General features: G+C 35.3%; 1 protein-coding gene across 24 annotated transcripts in view; it reads right to left on the minus strand.

Moving 5' to 3' along the window:
- The window catches only part of LOC144957124 (coiled-coil domain-containing protein 60-like), a 75511-nt gene that overhangs the window by 34894 nt on the left and 19840 nt on the right, over positions 1 to 20777 (minus strand). For 3 of the 24 annotated variants that reach the window (XM_078888126.1, XM_078888121.1, XM_078888125.1), the window contains exons 2-8: positions 17617 to 17924; positions 15730 to 15813; positions 13813 to 13886; positions 9663 to 9732; positions 7685 to 7812; positions 2972 to 3058; positions 206 to 355 (exon numbers count right to left, since the gene is read on the minus strand). In XM_078888126.1, the coding sequence (XP_078744252.1) occupies positions 206 to 355; positions 2972 to 3058; positions 7685 to 7812; positions 9663 to 9732; positions 13813 to 13886; positions 15730 to 15813; positions 17617 to 17892 (869 nt within the window). In that variant the 5' untranslated portion in view covers positions 17893 to 17924. Of the gene's footprint in view, positions 1 to 205; positions 356 to 2971; positions 3059 to 7684; positions 7813 to 9662; positions 9733 to 13812; positions 13887 to 15729; positions 15814 to 17616; positions 17925 to 19156; positions 19696 to 20777 lie in introns of those variants that run through there. The other 21 variants (XM_078888142.1, XM_078888144.1, XM_078888134.1 and 18 more) reach the window with 15 other exon arrangements.

Raw genomic sequence — 20777 nt, forward strand, 5'->3', positions numbered from 1 at the left:
CTGGCCGAGAGAGAGAGAGAGAGAGAGAGAGAGAGAGAGAGAGAGAGAGAGAGATAATGATATGAAATGTTTATAATATAAAGACAAAGATGCTTCCGTGTTCGTGTTCGTGAGAGAGAGAGCGTGACTCTACTGTATGAGCTATCCACGACTCCAAAAGGACTCCATACTACTTTTTCTACCTCAGTTCTTCCACCCCACTTACTTTGACAAGTTCTCGTTGTCTTCAGACACATCTGCCAGATTGGTGTGTTGAGGGGTGAAAGGTCGAGGGCTGACTTGCTTCTTCTTCTTCCTGGCCACTGACCCAGCCCTCGTGCTGGATGAAAGCCTGGACGGAGTCTCCAGGGAATATCTGTAACATTGAACGATACTCCAGCTGCTTAAAACACAAAGAACCAGATCGGCCGAAGGGAATCTTCATGTTATTTTTAAAATTTGAGGCTATGTGATCTTCTGGTATGACACTCGCATTCGGATCAAAAGGTCCTGGGTTCGAGCCTCGCTAGGCGCATAGTTGAGTCCTTGGAAAAGGCTCTTTACTGACATTCTTCACCGTCCTTAGGTGTAAAATGAGTAGCTAACCTTTAACAGCGTTGTCTATGTCAGAAAAAAAATGTAATATCACCTTACAGGTGTCGCCATGTCTTGTCCGACATGTTAAATGTTGTTTGCTAGCTAGGTTCCCCTTGTGAAGCGCTTTGAGCACGTTTAGTGGATGTTGCGTTATTATAAAGGCCCAAGTTTGTTTGTTTTTTTTTAAAGGCCAAATGATAAAACGAAATCGGTGTAATTTTAAAAGCCTGAAAAACCTGCAGCATTGAGTTGCGGTTTTAAAAAGCATGTCAAAAGGCGAAAGCAATTTTTCCGGTCCAGGAAAGCATAATAAAGCATAATAATATTACACAGAACTGAACAAGTGTGTATGAAAGGTGCCAGAGAAAGCAAGAAAGAAAATTACAAGAAAAAAAATAATTAAAAGCCATCCCCCAAAATAAGTCTGCCTCGACTCAAAGACACTTTTTTTTTTAGACCTTAACGATACCATATGTAGAGTATAAGCCACAAAACTTTATCAAATGCCTAATAAAAAAAAATAACAACATAGCACTTATTTTATCAAACGTTACCGATGTGTACATAAATGTAGGTCTGACATCCAAACTCACTTATGGGCCTAGTTTAACATTGTTGTAATGGACAATATTTTGCGTCATTTTTTTTATTTTTTGGGGGGTTATCTTTAGATTTCCATTACAACAATGAGCCCATAAGGAATTGGGCTATCAGACCTGCTAATAAGTGCACATCAAACGTGGCGCACTGACTAAAAGCGGTATAGTCTAGGGGTAAAACTAAAGGCTGGGAGTTTGTATTTATAGCCGGGAGCCTCAAATTTAAATATGAAACTTAGGGTTAATTCCTAAACGTTTTGATGGGGAATAAAAACAATTTTTCTTATATTGAAAAAAAAAAAAAAAAAAAAAAACAACAAAAAACCAACAAAATTTTTTATTTTTTTTAAATATTATTATGAATTCAATTTATAGCAAATAAATCACCCCAGCACAATAAATACCCTTTTGAAGCGAAGGTCACAAATTAAGAACGCCGCCCAATGAAATAATATTATTATGTACTCTTAAATTGGCTGACGACATAAAAAGCCGTATCTATTGTTTTATGAGCGCAAACAAAAGTAAAATATTCATTAGCTAGATAATATAATATAGATAAGCATTTAAAAACATAATAGGTATGGCTAATAGTATAAGCTAGTGTCATTTATTTCGTGTTAGTAGCTCGTGTTTCAACGTTCCTATATATATATATAATATATATATATATATATATATATATATATATATATATATATATATATATATAAATGTGTGTGTGTGTGTGTGTGTGTGTGTAAATCCTATACATAATGATTTGCACCATCATAATTATTGATTATTACCATTATTATTATTATTATTATTATTATTATTATTATTATTATTATTATTATTATTATTATTATTATTATTATTATTATTATTATATTATTATTACTATTATTATTGTTATTGTTATCATCATTATTATTATTATTATTATTATTATTATTATTATTATTATTATTATTATTATTATTATTATTATTATTATTATTATTATTATATTATATTATTATTGTTATTATTATTATTTTATTATCATCATCATTATCATCATCATAATCATTATATTATTATTATTATTATTATTATTATTATTATTATTTATTATTATTATATTATATTATTATATTATTATTATTATATTTATATTATATATCATATTATCATATCATATTATCATATCATTATTATATCATCATCATCATCATCATCATCATCATCATTCATCATTCATTATTATTATTATTATTATTATTATTATTATTATTATTATTATTATTATATATTATGGTATATTTTATTATATTATTATAATTATCATTATAGATAATGGGGTAAACTTTGAATCCAAGGACCTAATGGTTCTGAAGGACTACTTTAGTCTGGTTCTGTATCATTCATACCTTTCAAGTTAAGTTTTTTATGCTGACTAACACTGACAAATAAAAAAGATTGAGACTGATATTGTTCTTTTGTTTAGATAAAGGTTTGCAAATATAGGGAATGAGATTAGTGGAAGAGTAGCGTCCCTTGATTGGACGTCACCGGCGGAAAAATTATTAGAGAGAGAACGTCATGTTGGTTGTGCGCATGCGTCTCTAGTCCTCGCTTCCGGAGACACTTCACCGAAAGCGAGGACAAGAGAGACGCATGGGCAAAACCATGTTGACGTTCTCTCTGTAAGTTGAGGTCCAATCAAGGGACGCTACTCTTCCGCTAATCTCATTCCCTATTATTAAAGTTGCCATATTTATTGTTCAAATCTTTCCTATCTCCTGATTGGTGTTTCAACCTGGTCATCTTACCTTTTGGATCCAGCGTACTGACTAGATGAGAGAGTCATATCTTCATCTTCGCTGGTGGTAGGGTCTCTCATGCTGGCGCCAAAGTAGCTGAGATATCATTATTATTGATTATTTATTGTATTGGGTTAATAAATGATAACTCGGAATATGATTTGTGTATGAGCGTGTGGTTGACCCGTCTTCTGATAACAGCATGAGGTCGACAGGGTTTCTATGAGGAAAAGTTTCACTTGAAGTCTTTGACCTCGAGATTTCATATGATAAGATTTTCACCAAAATGGTGTAAGCTGAGATTTTTTTTTACCTATTGCCAAGAAAACCTATATTGATCTTATACAGAAAAACCACAAAGTCTGGGTACGTGAAAGACTTCACAATCAATTTTTATACATCCATTTGTGCTGTAGATTGTAAAAAAAATAATGTCTGACTGCCACATTTCGTCACTAACGAAGTGGTCACGTGATGGGAAATTTTAAATCCTAATTCAATAAAAAATGTGTAAAAGGAAGTCTGTATTATCACCAGGTACCAATGTGCAGCTATTATGCTGTCTGGTGATACTGACACTCTCCTTCGGACTAGAAGGTCTAGGGTTCGAGTTCCTCTGTGAGCGACCCGAAGAGTTGATTTTTGGAGTCTCTGGATATTGACATCGCTGTCTGTCCGAAACACAAAATATAATATCGCGTAGCAGGCGTCATGTCTCGTCATCCCAGACGTTATGTTTTGATGTTGGCTAGGGGCAGCCTTGTATAGCATTTTAGGCGCGTTTAGTGGATATTTCTTCATAAATGCTCAAATTTCTGTTTGTTTTCTTTTCTTTTTGTTATTTTTTTAAAACCCAGACTTTAGGGCCACCATGTAGTTTGTGAGCCCAGTGGACCAAATTTCGACTGCATGTTGTTTTATAAAGATGGGTCATACACAATAATATATAAAATGGAAAAGGTACTGGTTGTGTTATATAGGCATAAGACAATGGTTGTGAACAGGTTATAATATTCGCGGTGCTGGAAAAAAAGAAAATATCGCCAACCAGGGCTACTTAGCCAACTGAGGCAAACCCAGGCCACTTACTGGGGGGGGGGGGGGGGGGGGGGGGGGGGGAGAGAGAGAGATTTCTTATTTCAAAAGTTAACTTACATGTCGCTTTTATAATAAAATTATAAAAAATAAAAATAAAATTCCCTTTATTCATCCCATAAGGGAAATGTGTCTCTATGGTCTATTCCAAGGGAAGACTGGAATAACCCAGATATCAGCCGCAGTGCAACGCCGCAAATTGAGCTAGGGCGGGTGATCGAACTCGGTACCTTTCGGGTACGAAGCAAAAAGACCGTACCGCTGAGCCTCGCTGTTCCCTTTTAAATAACCAAAAACCCAACATATATAACCACCCATTACTTTAACTTTTAAATTAAGCAATCTTTTTTTTTCAGTCAGTGGCCGAAGTTACCCTCGGTGACCTAAGTAAGTTAATACCGATTGACGATCAGGGTTGCCAGATTATTTTTCAACAAAATGCCAGGGGAAGACTCAAAAAATGCCAAAACACTCAAAAAAATGCCAAAGTCTGTTGACTCCCACCCCCACTAAGAAAACTACTCACTTTTGATAGACAATTTACTATCATATCCTGGTGGCTTGCGTGTTTTCTTTTCTTTTTTTTTTTTGAATTATACTAAATTTCCTGTTGGGGTAATGAAATAATTAAGAAAAGGTGTCATTTGAAGTATAATATACAAGAAAAGAAAATGCCAAATGAAAATGCCAAATGCCAAATGATTTTTCTAATGCCAAACGGTTTTCAAAAATGCCAGATTTTTGGAATCTGGCATTTAAAATGCCAAACTGGCAACCCTGTTGACGATACATGGAATATTGACACAAACAGTATTCTGATTTGCGCTCTATTGAGTGAGTGTATGAGCATTATCTATCAAATTCAAATCCCTTGATTTGTGGACAAAGAATAAGTTCAAAGCCACACAACACTAGTATCTGCTCAGTGTTTTTGACCAATAGCGTTGAAGCGTTAAACATAGCCTGACACTGACCAAAAAAAAAAAATTACGTCAAAATACAAGCCGACCTCCACCAAAAGAAAGCAAAATGTGAGTTATATATTCAGTATATAGATAGTATGCGCTTGGCTAACAAGCTCAAAACATTGCCATCCGGATGTATAACGGACCAACACACAATGCTATGTGTAACCCTGAACGCTAAATAGTCTGGTTAATACAGTTTAGTGAGAATTACTCATACATGCGGATGGCAAAAAGCAACAACAAAGACCTGAGTGACGTCAACTTCATACTATCTATACCAGAGCACCGTAGTTTCATAGTAAATTATATCGTGAGGAATTAGCTTTGATGCTGAAATTAGACCATATTATTATGACAACACAAAGTTAAGACCGACGTATATTTATGTGCAGGTCTGATAACTCATTGTTGTAATGGAAATGATCTCAAACCAACGGAAAATATTCATCACAACAATTGCTAACAGTTATCAGACCTGCGAACATTATGTGTATCTATGTTAAGATTCATTAAAAGTATGAAATATGTGGAAATTGAGCGAAAAGAATCATTGCTTTGGTTTGATTTAAAGTGAAAAGAACCTTTCAATTTGATTTAAGTGAAAAGAAACCTTTCAATTTGATTTAAGTGAAAAGAAACCTTTCAATTTGATTTAAGGGAAAAGAAACCTTACCGTTTGAAAGAAAAGAAACCGTTCAATTTGATTTAAAGTGAAAAGAAACCTTTCAATTTGATTTAAAGTGAAAAGAAACCTTACAGTTTGAAAGAAAAGAAACCGTTCAATTTGATTTAAGTGAAAAGAAACCTTACATTTTGATCATGATTTAAAGTGAAAAGAAACCTTACAGTTTGAAAGAAAAGAAACCGTTCAATTTGATTTAAAGTGAAAAGAAACCTTTCAATTTGAAAGATAAGAAACCTTTAAGTTTGATTTAAAGTGGGGGGAAAAAAACAACAATTTAGGATAGACAAATACACAGTAATTAACGAATGTTGTGCTTCTCTGACAAGGAATATTACTTAAAAATTCATTTTAACATTGCAGTCACTTTCTATTATTAATTAATTGGGTATTGAAATAACACAGCGACGAGTGAAGTCCCACGTTGGAGAGTTTTGTTGTTGTTGTTTTTTGTTTTGTTTTGTTTTTGTCATGATGCGTGATGAGAGTTTGTTTTTTAATTTTTTTTTGGTCAAGATGAGGGTCATTGAAATCGATTGATATTTGAAGGACGACTTTTCTGGCCATTAAAAAAAAATACAAATATTATAACTGGTTCAAGGCGGTGACTCACAGATGGTATTAAGGGAATTACAAAGCACAAGCGAAAGCATTTAATTTGACCTCTTTATTTGGATATCTAATCCAAATATGATATAATATTATATCAAATAATATTTTCAAATTTATATGCCAAGCAGTATATTTTTTTGCGTCGATTCTGCAGTATCTAGGTTCTCTGGAAATAAAAAATGATTTAAAATTTTGGCCAGAAAACGCATCTTTAAAATATTGATCCATTAAAATGACTCTCATCTTAGCAAAAATTCTCAAAATCTGGGACTTACGAAGTCCCGGGTTTGAGAGTTTTTTAAAAACTAAAACTAGGGTTATTTTCATCAACTGATATTAAATGGACGAGTTTTCTGGTCAAAATTTTAAATCCGTATTTTTTGTTGTTGCATTAATTGCTTATGTTATCAGTTAGGCAAAGTTGATCAGTTTAAACACAACAAAGCATGAAATGGCATTACATAATTAATGGCTTCTTGATGACTTACAATAAATATATTATGACTAGTGTTTAAACACAAAAGCGCTTCTTCTCAATTGTTGGTAGAAAAAATTAAGAATCTGAATGACGTTTGATATTTGATGAAGTTGTGAAAAAAAAATGGAAAATGTATGACATAATGAAATTTGTAATTGTATAACAATAAAAATTCGTTGAACCAATGAAGAGTTTATGAGAAGAGGAAAAAGAATGGGGGGGGGGGGGGTACTTTTTATATAATTGAAGAATAGAGCACCGTGCAAGACCAAAATTGACACTACAAAATAGTTAAATTTTTCTCAATGATTTTGACTAGAAAAGGTCTTTTTAAGCGTATTGTAAAGAAACAAGGAAGAAAATATCTCATTATTTTTAAGTATTTATCTAGTTCGTAACTGGGATAAACTTGCAAACTAAATTGAGTGTCAGTTGTGAAGTTTGTTCAATTAAAAATAGAGTATCGTCTTACTTATATTTGGGAATTAATTGAAATGTTCCAGGGATGTTTTAATCACGAAATGAACAGGTTTTTTGTTGTTTTTTTATCTCATCACCTAAAGAGGAAATTGGACGATTATCCTTTTGGGAAAGCTAAAATTTTATAGAAAAATACCTCTTGAAGGGTAGTTGGAGGGATCGATAGATGGATAGAAGCGATTGAAAAAACGGGACACTTGGATGATGGAAAATGATAGAAACAGACAGAGACAGAGAGATAGAAAACAGATTTACATAGGATTTGAGCTTTTTGGTTATAATATATTGATAGATTAATATTCAACCAGATCCCATCACCACTACCATTACCACCACCATTATCAACGCGACCACCACCACCACCACCACCGCGACAACAACAAAAAACCCATCTTCTCCAGTCTTACTTTTCCAAATCCTCGTCCCTATCAAGATCATCGTCAGAATCCTCCTCACTGGAGCTGTTTCGTGGTGGTTGCCATTGGTTACGGGCTTGTTCTAGATGCTTCTTCTTCTGGGCCACGGCCTGGGCTTTCTGATAATGGAGAGAAAAACCCCCAAAACAATCAAACAATTCAACATTCCAATCGACGAGTACTACTTTGCAGGTCTGTTAACTCTCTCCTTACCGATCATTTTCGGTATTTTCCCAAAAATGGCAGGTTTACCCAGCATAAAAATATTTTTTTTAAAACTCCAACAATCTCTCTACAAAACAACTTTATGTTCTTATTAATTAAACAAAAGATCATTGTGATGTACAAAATTAATCTAAGAAAAAATGTCAATATTGTGTTGTAACAAATGAGACGATTTTGCTATAGATAGAATGAAGTTGACGTCAATCGAGTCTTTGTTATTGTTTTTGCCATCCGCGTTTATGAGTAATTCTCACTGAACTGTATTAGCCAGTCTATAAAAGTTCATGGTTACACATAGTTTTGTGTGTTAGTCCGTTATACTTCCGGATGGCAATGTTGTGAACTTCTAAGCCAAGTGCATACTATCCATAGATGGTAAGGTGAGGGTTAACCTAAATTGTTATGATCTCATCGTTAGCATAGAAATACTCTCAAACCAACGCAAAATATTGGGGGTTCCAAGAGACCAGAGCAATCGCTTCACACGCAAAGAGACCAAGATCGACCCGGGTGCAGTCGAGATTTTTTTCTGACCCCTTTGTCCACCCTGCAATGATTGGGTAGCTGAGTTTGTTAGATCTGACGGAAAGTACTCTACTAAGACTAGCGTCTTGTCTTCCGAAGGACTACTTTAATGCAAAATATTGTTTATTACAACAACTTCAAATCGAGTCCAAAGCCAGTTACGTTTGACATGCTGCACGTAGAGGGAATGAATTTGACCTATGTACGAATATTTGCAGAGCTAAGAATGGGTAACGAATCCATGAGGCTTTTCCAAATTAAATAGTCGTTTTCGTAATATTCCCCCCACAAAAATACTCCAATACTAAAACATTTTGAAAAATTGATTTTAAAAAATGGGTTTCAGCATTTTCTAGGTGTTACAAATGATGAAATATAAACCAAAAACAAACGATATAGCATCATAATCTAGTAGTTGTAACTTTGTAATGTGTCGAAAAGGTGAGGACAAAATTAATGCACTTTCCACATCCTTTTGAACCTTTTTGAAGAAGCAATCCTACAATTCTATGTGTGCTAGGTCGAAGGTTTAGGGGGTGAGGGAGGAGGGGGGGGGAGGGGAGGGGGAGGGGAGGGGTTATCGTTATTCAACCTGAAGAAACCGATGAAAACCAATTTTACTTCTTTTTTTTTTCAAAATAACATAGTATATTTATATATATATATGTATATATATATATATATATATATATATATATATATATATATATATATATATATATATATATATATAATGAGCTTTTATATTGGGCAATATCCACTAAAAGTGCTGAAAGCGCTGTACAAGGGATCCCTGGCCAATAGCAACACGTAACATGTAGGATGGGACATGACGCCCGTTAGGCGATATGACATTTTTTTTCGGACACAGACAACGCTGTTAACGGCCAGGTACTCATTTTACACCTGAGTTCGGGAGAGAATGTGAGTAAAGAGCCTTTTCCAAGGACTCATCTATGCGCTGAACGAGCGAGGCTCGAACCCAGGACCTTCCGATCCGAAAGCGAGTGTCATACCACAAGACCACATAGTCGCACGTATTTGATGGAGTGTTTTGTGTCGACGTTGCTAAAACGACCAATTGGTTCAGCCTCATAGATGCTTAACATCAAAACTAAGAATAAAAACAACAACAACAAATATATACAAATAAATAAATAAAAATATTATGAAATCATAATATTTTTTATCGTCATATCCGCAATTAAGACGTCAATACCTTAGCCATTCGTTCTTGCCTGATCAGGTCAAATAGTCCATGTCCCAGTCGAACGTTTCGGATCATTCCCCTGGTAAGAAGAAAACATCGTTTTTAGTGGGAAACCACGAGTAGCTAATTGATTAGGCCTATCTCTTTCATCTTCTCCTCATATCTCTCTCTGTCTCTCACTCTCTCTCTCTCACTCTCTCTCTCCCTCTCTCTCTCTCTCTCTCTCTCTCTCACACACACACACACACACTCTCTATCTATCTATCTATCTATCTATCTATATATCTATCTATCTATCTATCTATCTATCTATCTATCTATCTATCTATCTATCTATCTATATCTATCTATCTCTATCTCTATCTCTCGCTTTCTATCTATTTGCAATAGATCGAATAGCATCTTTAGAATGAACTATCATAGGCATACACAAAGAATAGCAAAAAAAAAAAACTACTGTTGAGAAAATGTCATAGTGATACAGAGCTGCTATAAGCTGCTGTGGACTGTAAAAATGTTATATACAAAAATGAATATAACAGCTCCGAAAAAGAACAAAAGTACTAACCACGAACGTTGCGGGCTCAAAATCCTTCTTCAGCGAACAATAAAAATAATGAAATGATTAACTCACTCAACCCTAGCGATTTTCTGCTACTTTTCAAAATTGGAAAAAATGTATTAAAAAATGAGTATGTACATAGATAGATTTTATTCAACTATTATTAACACATGTAAAAACTAAAAACATTAGCTTTGATACTACGCCTATAATTTGTCTCAGAAAAAAAATGTAATAAATTGGCATGGAGTAAAAGTAACCCGGGTAAACTACGGATATAGTCGGTGTTAGGGTAGAGTGAGTTTATAACATTAATGTTTTTATTGTTTTTGTTACTGGCTTTGAACGGCTTTGAACCTGGAATGTTTCAGTTTTGTTCATTTCTCTTTTTTTTTTTTTCTTCTGAAAATGTAGAACTCTAATTCTATATACGAACGGCCCTAAAGGGCTCTTAAAAAAAAAAAAGAATATTCGCCTCACGGGGAAAACTCGAAGACTATCACAAAAGATTTTTGACTATTACGTTGCCTTGCTTTTGATTAAACACTGTAGATAGTATGCGCTTGGCTAAGTAGCTCACAACATTGCCACCCGGAAGTATAACGGACCCGCACAAAAAAAAAAAAATATGTGTAAACTTGAACGTTTATAGGTCTAGTCAGATTAATACAGTTAAGTGAGAATTACTCATAAACGCGGATGGCAAAAAGCAATAACAAAGACCGGAGTGACGTTAACTTCATACTATCTTTACATGATTGGTATTGATGTACTGTGATGGTAACATTGGGAAAACGTTACAATTGGATCATGACTTAGTAATGAGTTACATTAACATTGTTTGTATTGGATTTGAGGGATCCCCGTGTGCAGGACAAACAGCCGAAAGCCGACAATGTACCTATTTCGTCTTAATTTCATATCAAAAGAAAATGAATAAAACAGTTTCAAAAAAAAAAAAATGCCGAACACGGAACGTTTAGGGCTCAAAATCATTCTTCAACCAATACGCGCCAACAGTCGTAACGTCACTTCCCAGGTAATGACACATGGTAACTTAATAACTGGCTCTAAACTATCGGAACAATGGCGGACGCCCTTATGAAATAAAAGCGTATCCAGAGGGAAAAAAAATTTTTTTAAGCTGATCATGTTTTGACTTTTACACATTCTGATCACAAGACATATGAAAAGTTCGAGCCAGCATGAAGAATAACAAGTGCCGATTTTCTCTGTTTAGACCACGATGGCCGCCGTTGCTTGCCGACGTGACATCAGACTATTGAATCCAATTACAAAAACACGAAAAACATGAATGCATAGGATGTAATTATTTCTCACTAAATTCTCTCAATCAGACACAACACTATAAGCATGTATGGTTACAAATACTATTGTGTGTTGGTTCGATTGATTTGTCACGGGTAGAACTAGTTAAGTAATTATTAACTTAAAACACAAACCAATGTGTAACACATGTGTAGTTCGGTTACTTTAGCAAATCATTGCCAATCGTTGTCATTGTTTGCTCCTGAATATAAATAGAATGAAGTTGACGTCACTCGGGTCTTAGTTATTGTTTTTTGCTATCCACGTTTATTAGTAATTCTCACTTAACTGTATTATCCAGACCAAAAACGCTCATGGTTACACAGAGTTTTGTGTGTTGGTCCGTTTTACTTCCGGATGGCAATGAAGTGAGCTTCTTAGCCAAGTCCATACTTTGACATCTTGTGGAGGTGGACAGTCGTCCAAATGTAAACAATGGCATGAGTGCAGAAAAATCAAACTGCACGGGATAGATAGTATGCGGTTGGCTAAGAAACTCACAACATTGCCATCCGGAATTATAACGGACCAACACACGAAACGATGTGTCACCTTGACCATTTATAGTCTGGTTAATACAGTTTAGTGAGAATTACTCATAAACATGGATGGCAAAAAACAATAACAAAGACCCGAGTGACGTCAACTTTGTTCTATCTATAGATAGGAATAAATAACAATGTAAATTTGAATGTAAGCTTTAATTTAATATACGAAAACAGATAATGGACGTTTTGGGTTTCCCCTTTATCAACAAAACAGGATGAAAGAAACACTACAGACGAATGAGATGATTCGTCAATATTACATTGTTATTTATTTCTTCGAGCTTCGAGCAGCAACATTTACCTTTAATGTTTATTGTCTGGTTGAGCGAATCTAGAGGAAAATAATCACACAACTAGTGGTCAAAACACAATGACAAAGAGTAGAGTGATGTCCCCTTCTTTCATTCCATTGATTGTAAACAATCTAGCTATATTATTTGTCCGAGTAGACTTGAAGGTGTGTCTCAAATCTCTCGTTTTGATTGGTCAAAACCCTATTGGTTAATTGACTGTTCGGACAAATTGGGGGTTGACGGACAAGGGGTGTGGTTATATTCCCTCGACTACACGTTTATTGGTGTCTTATTGAGTTTCCATGCTGACGCGTGTACAGAAGGAACGAAATTGACGTCACTCAGCTCAATGTTGTTTTTTTGCAAGCAATTTTTAGGAGCAGTTCTCACTGTATTCTAACAATCCTACTATAGATAGTATGCGCTTGGCTAAGAAGCTCATAACATTGCCATCCGGAAGTATAACGGACCAACACACAAAACTGTGTGTAACCATGAACTTTTATAGTGTGGTTGATAAAGTTTAGTGAGAAGTACTCACAAACGCGGATGGCAAAATACAATAACAAAGGCTTGAGTGACGTCATCTTCATTCTATCTATAAACGTTTACGGTCGATGATATGAGTGTTATCGAACTAAACGCATGTGTGTTTGTATGTGTGTGTGTGTCTGTTTGGTGTGTGTGTTTTGAGTGTGTGTGTGTGCGTGTGTTGGGTGTGTGTGTGTGTTGAGTGTGTGTGGGTATGTGTGCTGTGTGTGTTAGGTGTGTGGGTGTGCTGGGTGTGTGTGTGTGTGTGTGTGTGTGTGTGTTGGGTGTGTGGGTGTTCGTGCATATAAGGTTGCCAATAACGTTTCATGTACGTACAAGTGTATATATAATATGCCTATCGTTTGTTTTCCAATCATGGTGCCATACCAGATTGTTTATAGTGTATCTGGATTGCAATCTCTGTTTGAAAAGCAGTCGACACAACCCGATCAAAGAGAGACACTTGATGCCAGGTTGGTTTTGTAGTGGTCAACATAGATTGCTGAATAAACAAACGGGCATGGATTTGAAATATCATTCATGAACGTCCCCCCCCCCTCTCTCTCTCTCTCTCTTCTCTCTCTCTCTCTCTCTCTCTCTCTCTCTCTCTCTCTCTCTCTTACTTTCCCCCTCCATCTTTCCTTCTTTCTTCCATTTTCTATCTATCTATCTACCTTCCTATCTATCTATCTATCTATCTATCTATCCATCCATCCATCCATCCATCCATCATCATCATCATCATCCATCCATCCATCCATCCATCCATCCATCCATCCATCCATCCATCTATCTATCTATCTATCTATCTATCTATCTATCTATCTATCTATCTATCAATCTATGTCCTTTTTCTTCAACGATATATTCTCAGATGACCATCCCCGCAACCTTACCTTCCTTTCACGACTTCCTTCGATAACGTATTGAGGTCTTTCCGAGTTCTTCGTAACACAAATTTGGCAGCGGTCTGGAAAAATAGAAAACAATTACCTAGTGATTATCACTACAATGATCCTTAGTATCTTATTTTCTTTACTTAAACCTCTGCGGGCCTTGAAGCACATAGGGCATCTCCACCAGACATCTCCATTAATATATATATATATATATATATATATATATATATATATATATATATATATATATATATATTTGCGATCGGCTGCTTTTACTGTGGCTGTACTCCAGGATAGGCCTGCTTCCTTTAATTCTTTCTCCATGGTCCTTCGCCAGGTTTCTTTTGGTCTTCCCCGCTTTCTCTTCCCATCTGTTGTCCAGTACTTGGTATCTAGTTCAATAAAGACCATGGGCGAATTGAGTAATCTTCTGTACCAAGAACTGCACTCCGCTGGACGGCTGATGGCAGCAGCTTCTAAAGGTGCTCACACTACTATTTTTTGACGATCGACCCAATCAGCAAATTCCGTAGCGCATTCGTGCATCGTCGCAAACTCACCCGGAAGCTTCGTCACAACACACTGATCAACAAGATGCGTTGCGTATTCGGGTTCTTTCTCACAACGGGTACATGTTGGACAAGTGGGAAGTCCCCACTGATGATGCGATTTTGCCGTTAGGCAGGTTCTCGACCGAAGCCGATTCGCTACCACCCAGTGTCTCCTCTTACTGGAGGAAAAGCCTGGCAACTTCTCACCTAGTATCGAAGAGTGTATGTCCCTCCCCCTCGAGGAATTGAATTCGTCCAAACCGACGTCTATCTCGTCTATGCATCTATGTCCGTAGTCAGGGAATCTGCGTACAAGGGTGGCCGGGACTTATTTCGGCTCGAAACGGGGGCATCGTCCATTATACGTTGAGAGCGGCATCCCCATTCCCTCTCTCTAAAAGATGAAGTGCGGGCAGATCCAAAGAAACCTGGAGAAGATCCACTGACAAAGAGCTGAAAGAGACTGCCCTAACCTGGAATAATATCGGTATCCATGCAGCTGACAGAGAGAAATGGAAGTCCTTGGTAGATGTCTCATATTATGCGCTAAATGGCTCGTTCAGGATTAATAATAATAAAAATGTCTCTACTATTAGATAGATAGAGAGATAGATATAGAGAGAGATAGCTAGCTAGAGAGAGAGAGAGAGAGAGAGAGAGAGAGAGAGAGAGAGCGAGAGAGAGAGAGATAGATAGATAGATAGATAGATAGATAGATAGATAAATAGATAGATAGATGGATGGATGGATGGATAGATAGGTAGATTGATAGATAGATAGATAGATAGATAGATAGATATATAGATAGATAGATAGATAGATAGATAGATAGATAGATAGATAGATAGATAGATGATGGATGGACAGATTTAGAGGTAGGTAGGTAGATAGATAGATAGATAGATAGATAGATAGATAGAGAGAAAGAGAGAGAGGGGGAGGAGAGAGAGAGAGAGAGAGAGAGAGAGAGAGAGAGAGAGAGAGACGATAAGAGAGAAGGGAATATATAAATGACAATTGAAACTTGAATTCTAATGCCTTTGCGATGCACGCTGATGATTGTGATACACGATTTGACTCAGGAGTGAATGAGTACGTGGCTACATGCAGTGGCTGATATTGTTAGAGTGTTAGTACGAAAAACGATGCGTATCAGGTGATTGGTACTGTACGAAATGGAAATATGATTCCGTATAGCCTGCTGTGAGAATAATGTTAAAACAAAAATTGTGCGGCGCATTGAGCATGATTATTCCGTGGAATTCGCTTTATAAATGTACATATTCTATTTATTATTTTAAAAAAAAATAGTTAAGGGTAAGAGATGGAAAGACAGGTGAAAGAAAATGACCAATACACTGACCATAGTGGCTTGAGGGGCCATGGCAAACTGACCGGTTCCGTCGTCTTCCTCCTCTGAACTACTGGTGCTGTCCCAGTCTTCATTCTGGTGGAGTATAATGATTAAATAATAATAATAATAATAATAATAATAATAATAATAATAATAATAATAATAATAATAATAATAATAATAATAGTAAAGCCAAAACGTCCCAGTCCGAAGATTAGGAGGCGATCAGCAATAAGTCATTAAGTCAATTATCACTTCTCGCCTTACTTTGACTACATATTGTAAACCTGCTACAGAAGCAATAATATAACTATTGACAAAGGAAGAGATGAGAGTACTGTAATTGATTCAGAAAAAGCTATAGGAGGATATCGAGATGGTCATTTGGCTGGACAAGAAAAGATAATGTGAGAATTGAACGACTTTAAAAGTTGACTGAAGTGAAGATGTATCAATAAAGATGAGAGAAGATAGATTGAAATGGTTCGGACATGTGAAGAGACGAGAGAGGGAGTACGTGGGGAGGAAAGTATTGGACTTACAAATAGCGGGAAAGGGGAAAAAGGAATGCCCAAAGACTAGATGGTTGGATAGGGTAAAGGATATGAAAGAACTGGGCCTGGAGGAAGATGATGCTCTGAACAGAGATGAATGGAAATGTGGCATTCATTATGGCAACCCTGCAAAATGCGGGATAAGCTGAAAGAAGAAGAAGAAGAAGAAGAAGAAGAAGAAGAAGAAGAAGAAGAAGAAGAAGAAGAAGAAGAAGAAGAAGAAGAAGAAGAAGAAGAAGCTATCGTAGTCCTTCAGGACCCCAATACAAGATTTATGCGTTAAATGATCCTTACCCAACCTGAACATATTTGCAAGTCTGATAACCGAAAACAATTATTGGCTTGATTTAATAATAATAATAATAATAATAATAATAATAATAATAATAATAATAATAATAATAATAATAATAATAATAATAATGCTGAAAACTTATAAAGCGCTATAACTCCGAGATACCAGACTCTAAGCGCTTAAATTACAAATTACCTTGGCTGACACATACTCATTCACACACACAAGCATACACACACAAACACACACACACACACACACACACAGACACACACACAGACACACAACTCACAATAGAAACCAGACGGACCTATCTTGCTTCTCATAACATCTACTAAAGACGAAACAGATATGTTTTAAGCGAACGTTTAAAAATAGACAAAGATTCTTTTTCACGAATGCTCTGTGGTAAGGCGTTCCAAACAGAGGGTCCGAAATGAGAAAAGGATCTCATTCCAGCATTTTTCCGTATTCGAGGGACAACTAGTTTGGTGGAATCACTGGCCGAACGTAAGGGGCTGGGTTTTGAATATATTTCAATTAGTTCCGAAATGTAGGAAGGGGCAGTACCTTCAAGACAACGATGCACTAAAACACAAGCTTTGAATTTAATCCTTTTCTCAACAGGCAGCCAATGCAGGTCATGAAGCAGAGGTCTGACAGAATCGCACCTACGCTTCATAAATACTAGTCTGACAGCGCTGTTTTGGACAATCTGAAGACGTCTCAGATTATATTGCGAAACGCCAAACAACAGAGCATTACAATAATTCAATTTCGATTGTACGAGGGACACAACCAGGTGTTTGGTCACATCCTCAGATATGACCCGTCTAATGGAAGCAATCTTTTTTTAGTTGGAAAAAGAGAGATCTAACCAAATTATTAACCTGATGCTCCATCGACAGTCCAGAGTCTAAAAATTTAAAATTGTATTATGGACAATATTTTGCGTTGGTTTGAGATAATGTATTTCGAATAGAACAATGAGCTTATAACAATAATTTAGGTCATCAGACCTGTAAAATAAGTACACGTTGTCCTTACCTCATTCCACTGTCCAAGCGAGTGTAAGATCATCTTTTTCTCATCCAGATAGAACGGATCCCCAACCCCCTTGTAGGGCCTGTGGTTGTAGCTGTAGAATCCTTGCTCTTGCATCTGATCTCTCCGCCTGTCAAAGTTCATTTTCCAAACCTCCTCTCTCGTCGGGGACGTTGGGTTGTAGACCTCGAACCCACGGGCTTGGAGTTTGAGTCCTTTCTGTGATGGGATGGGGAGGGGTGTGGCCTTGACATAGGTCCTTGGATCTTTGGTGGGCATCTTGATGGTTGGGATGTGGTTACTCTTGTCGGCTGAAAAACAGAGGTAAAGTTGATATCATTAATATTTTAGTGTCAGTGCATTATGACGTAAGCAGTCGGAAGGTGAACTTTTTGGATTACATTTTCTGAAAGAATATGCTCCCCAGAGCATTTTAATCTTTATTTGAATTAAATCGGATGATTTTTAATGAAGTTATGGTCAGATGTATGGGAAAGATATTCAGCAACTTTTCTCAAATTTCATACTTTTTCAACTTGACTAGCTATTAAATATTTATAAGTTTTTAAAGAATTTAAGCTTTGATATTTCCCGAAGATGTACAAAAAGGGTTGATTTAATAATTTATGACAAAAACTCATTTTTTGATTTTAAAAAATTGACCTGATAACTAAACTTGGCAATATCTCAGTTCAAACCTTTTCACCATCCGACTGATTATGTCATACACTGCAATATTTCTTAGATTAGTATAACACTACTAATCCAACCAGTGCGTTTTTTTCAGGGCTGATGACCTGCAATTAGGTGCACGCAGGTTGTTTCTTTAAAAATACATGTAACTATCCTTATAAGATTTTAATGTTAGGCTAAACATCTGAAAAAGGTGTACATAAAACGTGCCAGGGAAAGCAGAGAGAGAGGGAGAGAGAGAGAGAGAGAGAGAGAGAGAGAGAGAGAGAGAGAGGAGAGAAGAGGGGGGAGAGGGGAGAGAGAGAAAGAGAGAGGAAGAGAGAGAGAGAGGGAAAAAGAGAGAGAGAAAGAGAGAGAGGGGGGGGGGGAGAGAGAGAGAGAGAGGGGGGGGGTAAGATTATTTTTAAAAATGTACCCCCCCCCCTTCCCCCCTTAAAAAAATCAGCTGCCGACATCAACAGCAAAAAAAAAAAAAAACAAAAAACAACAACAACAAACAAAAAAAAACCCCCAAAAACAACAACAACAACAACAAAAACAAAAACAAAAACTACAGCAACGCCAACAAGATTGTTAACAACAACTTTGACGATGACGAAAATATATACAACATAGAATGATAACAGCGGCTGTTATACAACTATAATAACAAAAAATAGCAAAAATAACAACAATAACAAGAGTAACAACAAGATTGTTAACAAAGATAAAACAACAAAATATTAACAACACATCAACAACAAAAATAACAACAACATGAACAGCAGCAGCAACAACAACAACAACAACAAATTACAACCACAACAACAAAAACAACAACCATAACAACAACACGGGACAATAGACTTACTCATCGTGAAAGAACACACCCTACAATTCCTAACATCTAAATCCAATTATGTATATTTCCAGTCCCATTTTATACACACCGAAAAAATGTCCTTCCAATCAAGTGTTCCTATGCGTTTAGGTAAAATACTCACAGCAACCGCCAGCCGAATATAGCTTACCAACTCACGAAATTATGTGTAAACCTTTAACGTTTATAGCCTTGGTTGATAGAATTTAGTGAGAACTAATCAACTAAATGGCTGTCTAAAAACAATAGCAAAGAGGTGAGTGACGTCAATTTCCTTCATATCCATACAATTTTGATATATCTAGTTAGTATGTATTTGGAAGCCCACAATTTAAACACAAAAACTAGAGGTGCATTAATGGCCAATAAAATGAAGATTGTAAATGCTGCTGCTCGAAGCTCGAAGAAATAAATAACAACGTGAATTTGAATGAAAGCTTCAATCTAATAATATACAAAAACAGAGAAAATGGACGTAACCAGAAACGTTCATTTTATCTGTTTTCGTATATTATTATTAAATTGAAGCTTGCATTCAATCTCACATTGTTATCAATAAAATGAAGAGAAAAATAAATAAAGGGACTCGTATAAATGATGACAACACACAAAACAAACAACATTTGATTGTGTGTATTATGAGTCACGTTTATTCACTTTAATTTAAACACATAACCGCACTCTCAGAAAAAAAAAATGTGTTTAAAATTTTGGGTAGAAAACTCGTCCCTCAAAAAATATCGATGGATTTAAATTGACTCTCATCTTGGCAAACTCTCTCAAGCCTGGGATATCACGAAGTCTCAGGTTTGAGAGTTTGTCTTTTTTGGGGGTTTTTTCTTGTTTTTTTTTTTGCCAATATGCGAGTCATTTAAATCGATGGTTATAATTTAAAGGACGAGTTTTCTGGCCAAATTTTTAAATACGTGTTTTCCAAAGTTACATCTGTTAACTGGTTAATCCCATTTACAGTAATGTTTATCGAGATGATTGATCATCAAACATGTTCCTTCATTCGCCTAGTATTTGCTTATTTCATAATGTATTATCGCACGATAGATAAGAAGTAAATAACACAGCAGAGCTGAATGACAAATAAGATTTTAAGATCACAATGATTAAATAGAAATAAATATCGAATGATTTAACGATAACCTGTTGATAAAGCTTAGCAGCTCCACGCTACACAAGTGATCAAAACCATTTGTGATAATAAGCAACTTTATTTAATGCAGTAAATCATGTGCGACAAATAAAAAACAAACAACAGATAAGATATTGATAATGATAATAATAATGATAATAATAATAATAATAATAATAATAATAATAATAATAATAATAATAATAATAATAATAATAATAATAATAATATAATAATAATAATGATGATAATAATAATAATAATAATAATAATAATAATAATAATAATAATAATAATAATAATAATAATAATAATAATGATAATAATAATACTAATGATAATAATAATAATATAATAATAATAATAACAATAATAATAATAATAATAATAATAATAATAATAATAATAATAATAATAATAATAATAATAATAATTTAATAATAATAATAATAATAATAATAATAATAA

This window comes from Berghia stephanieae, chromosome 11, assembly GCF_034508935.2.
Source record: "Berghia stephanieae isolate SIO BIC M18660-M18661 chromosome 11, UCSD_Bste_1.3, whole genome shotgun sequence".
In the NCBI taxonomy this organism is placed as follows: domain Eukaryota; kingdom Metazoa; phylum Mollusca; class Gastropoda; order Nudibranchia; family Aeolidiidae; genus Berghia; species Berghia stephanieae.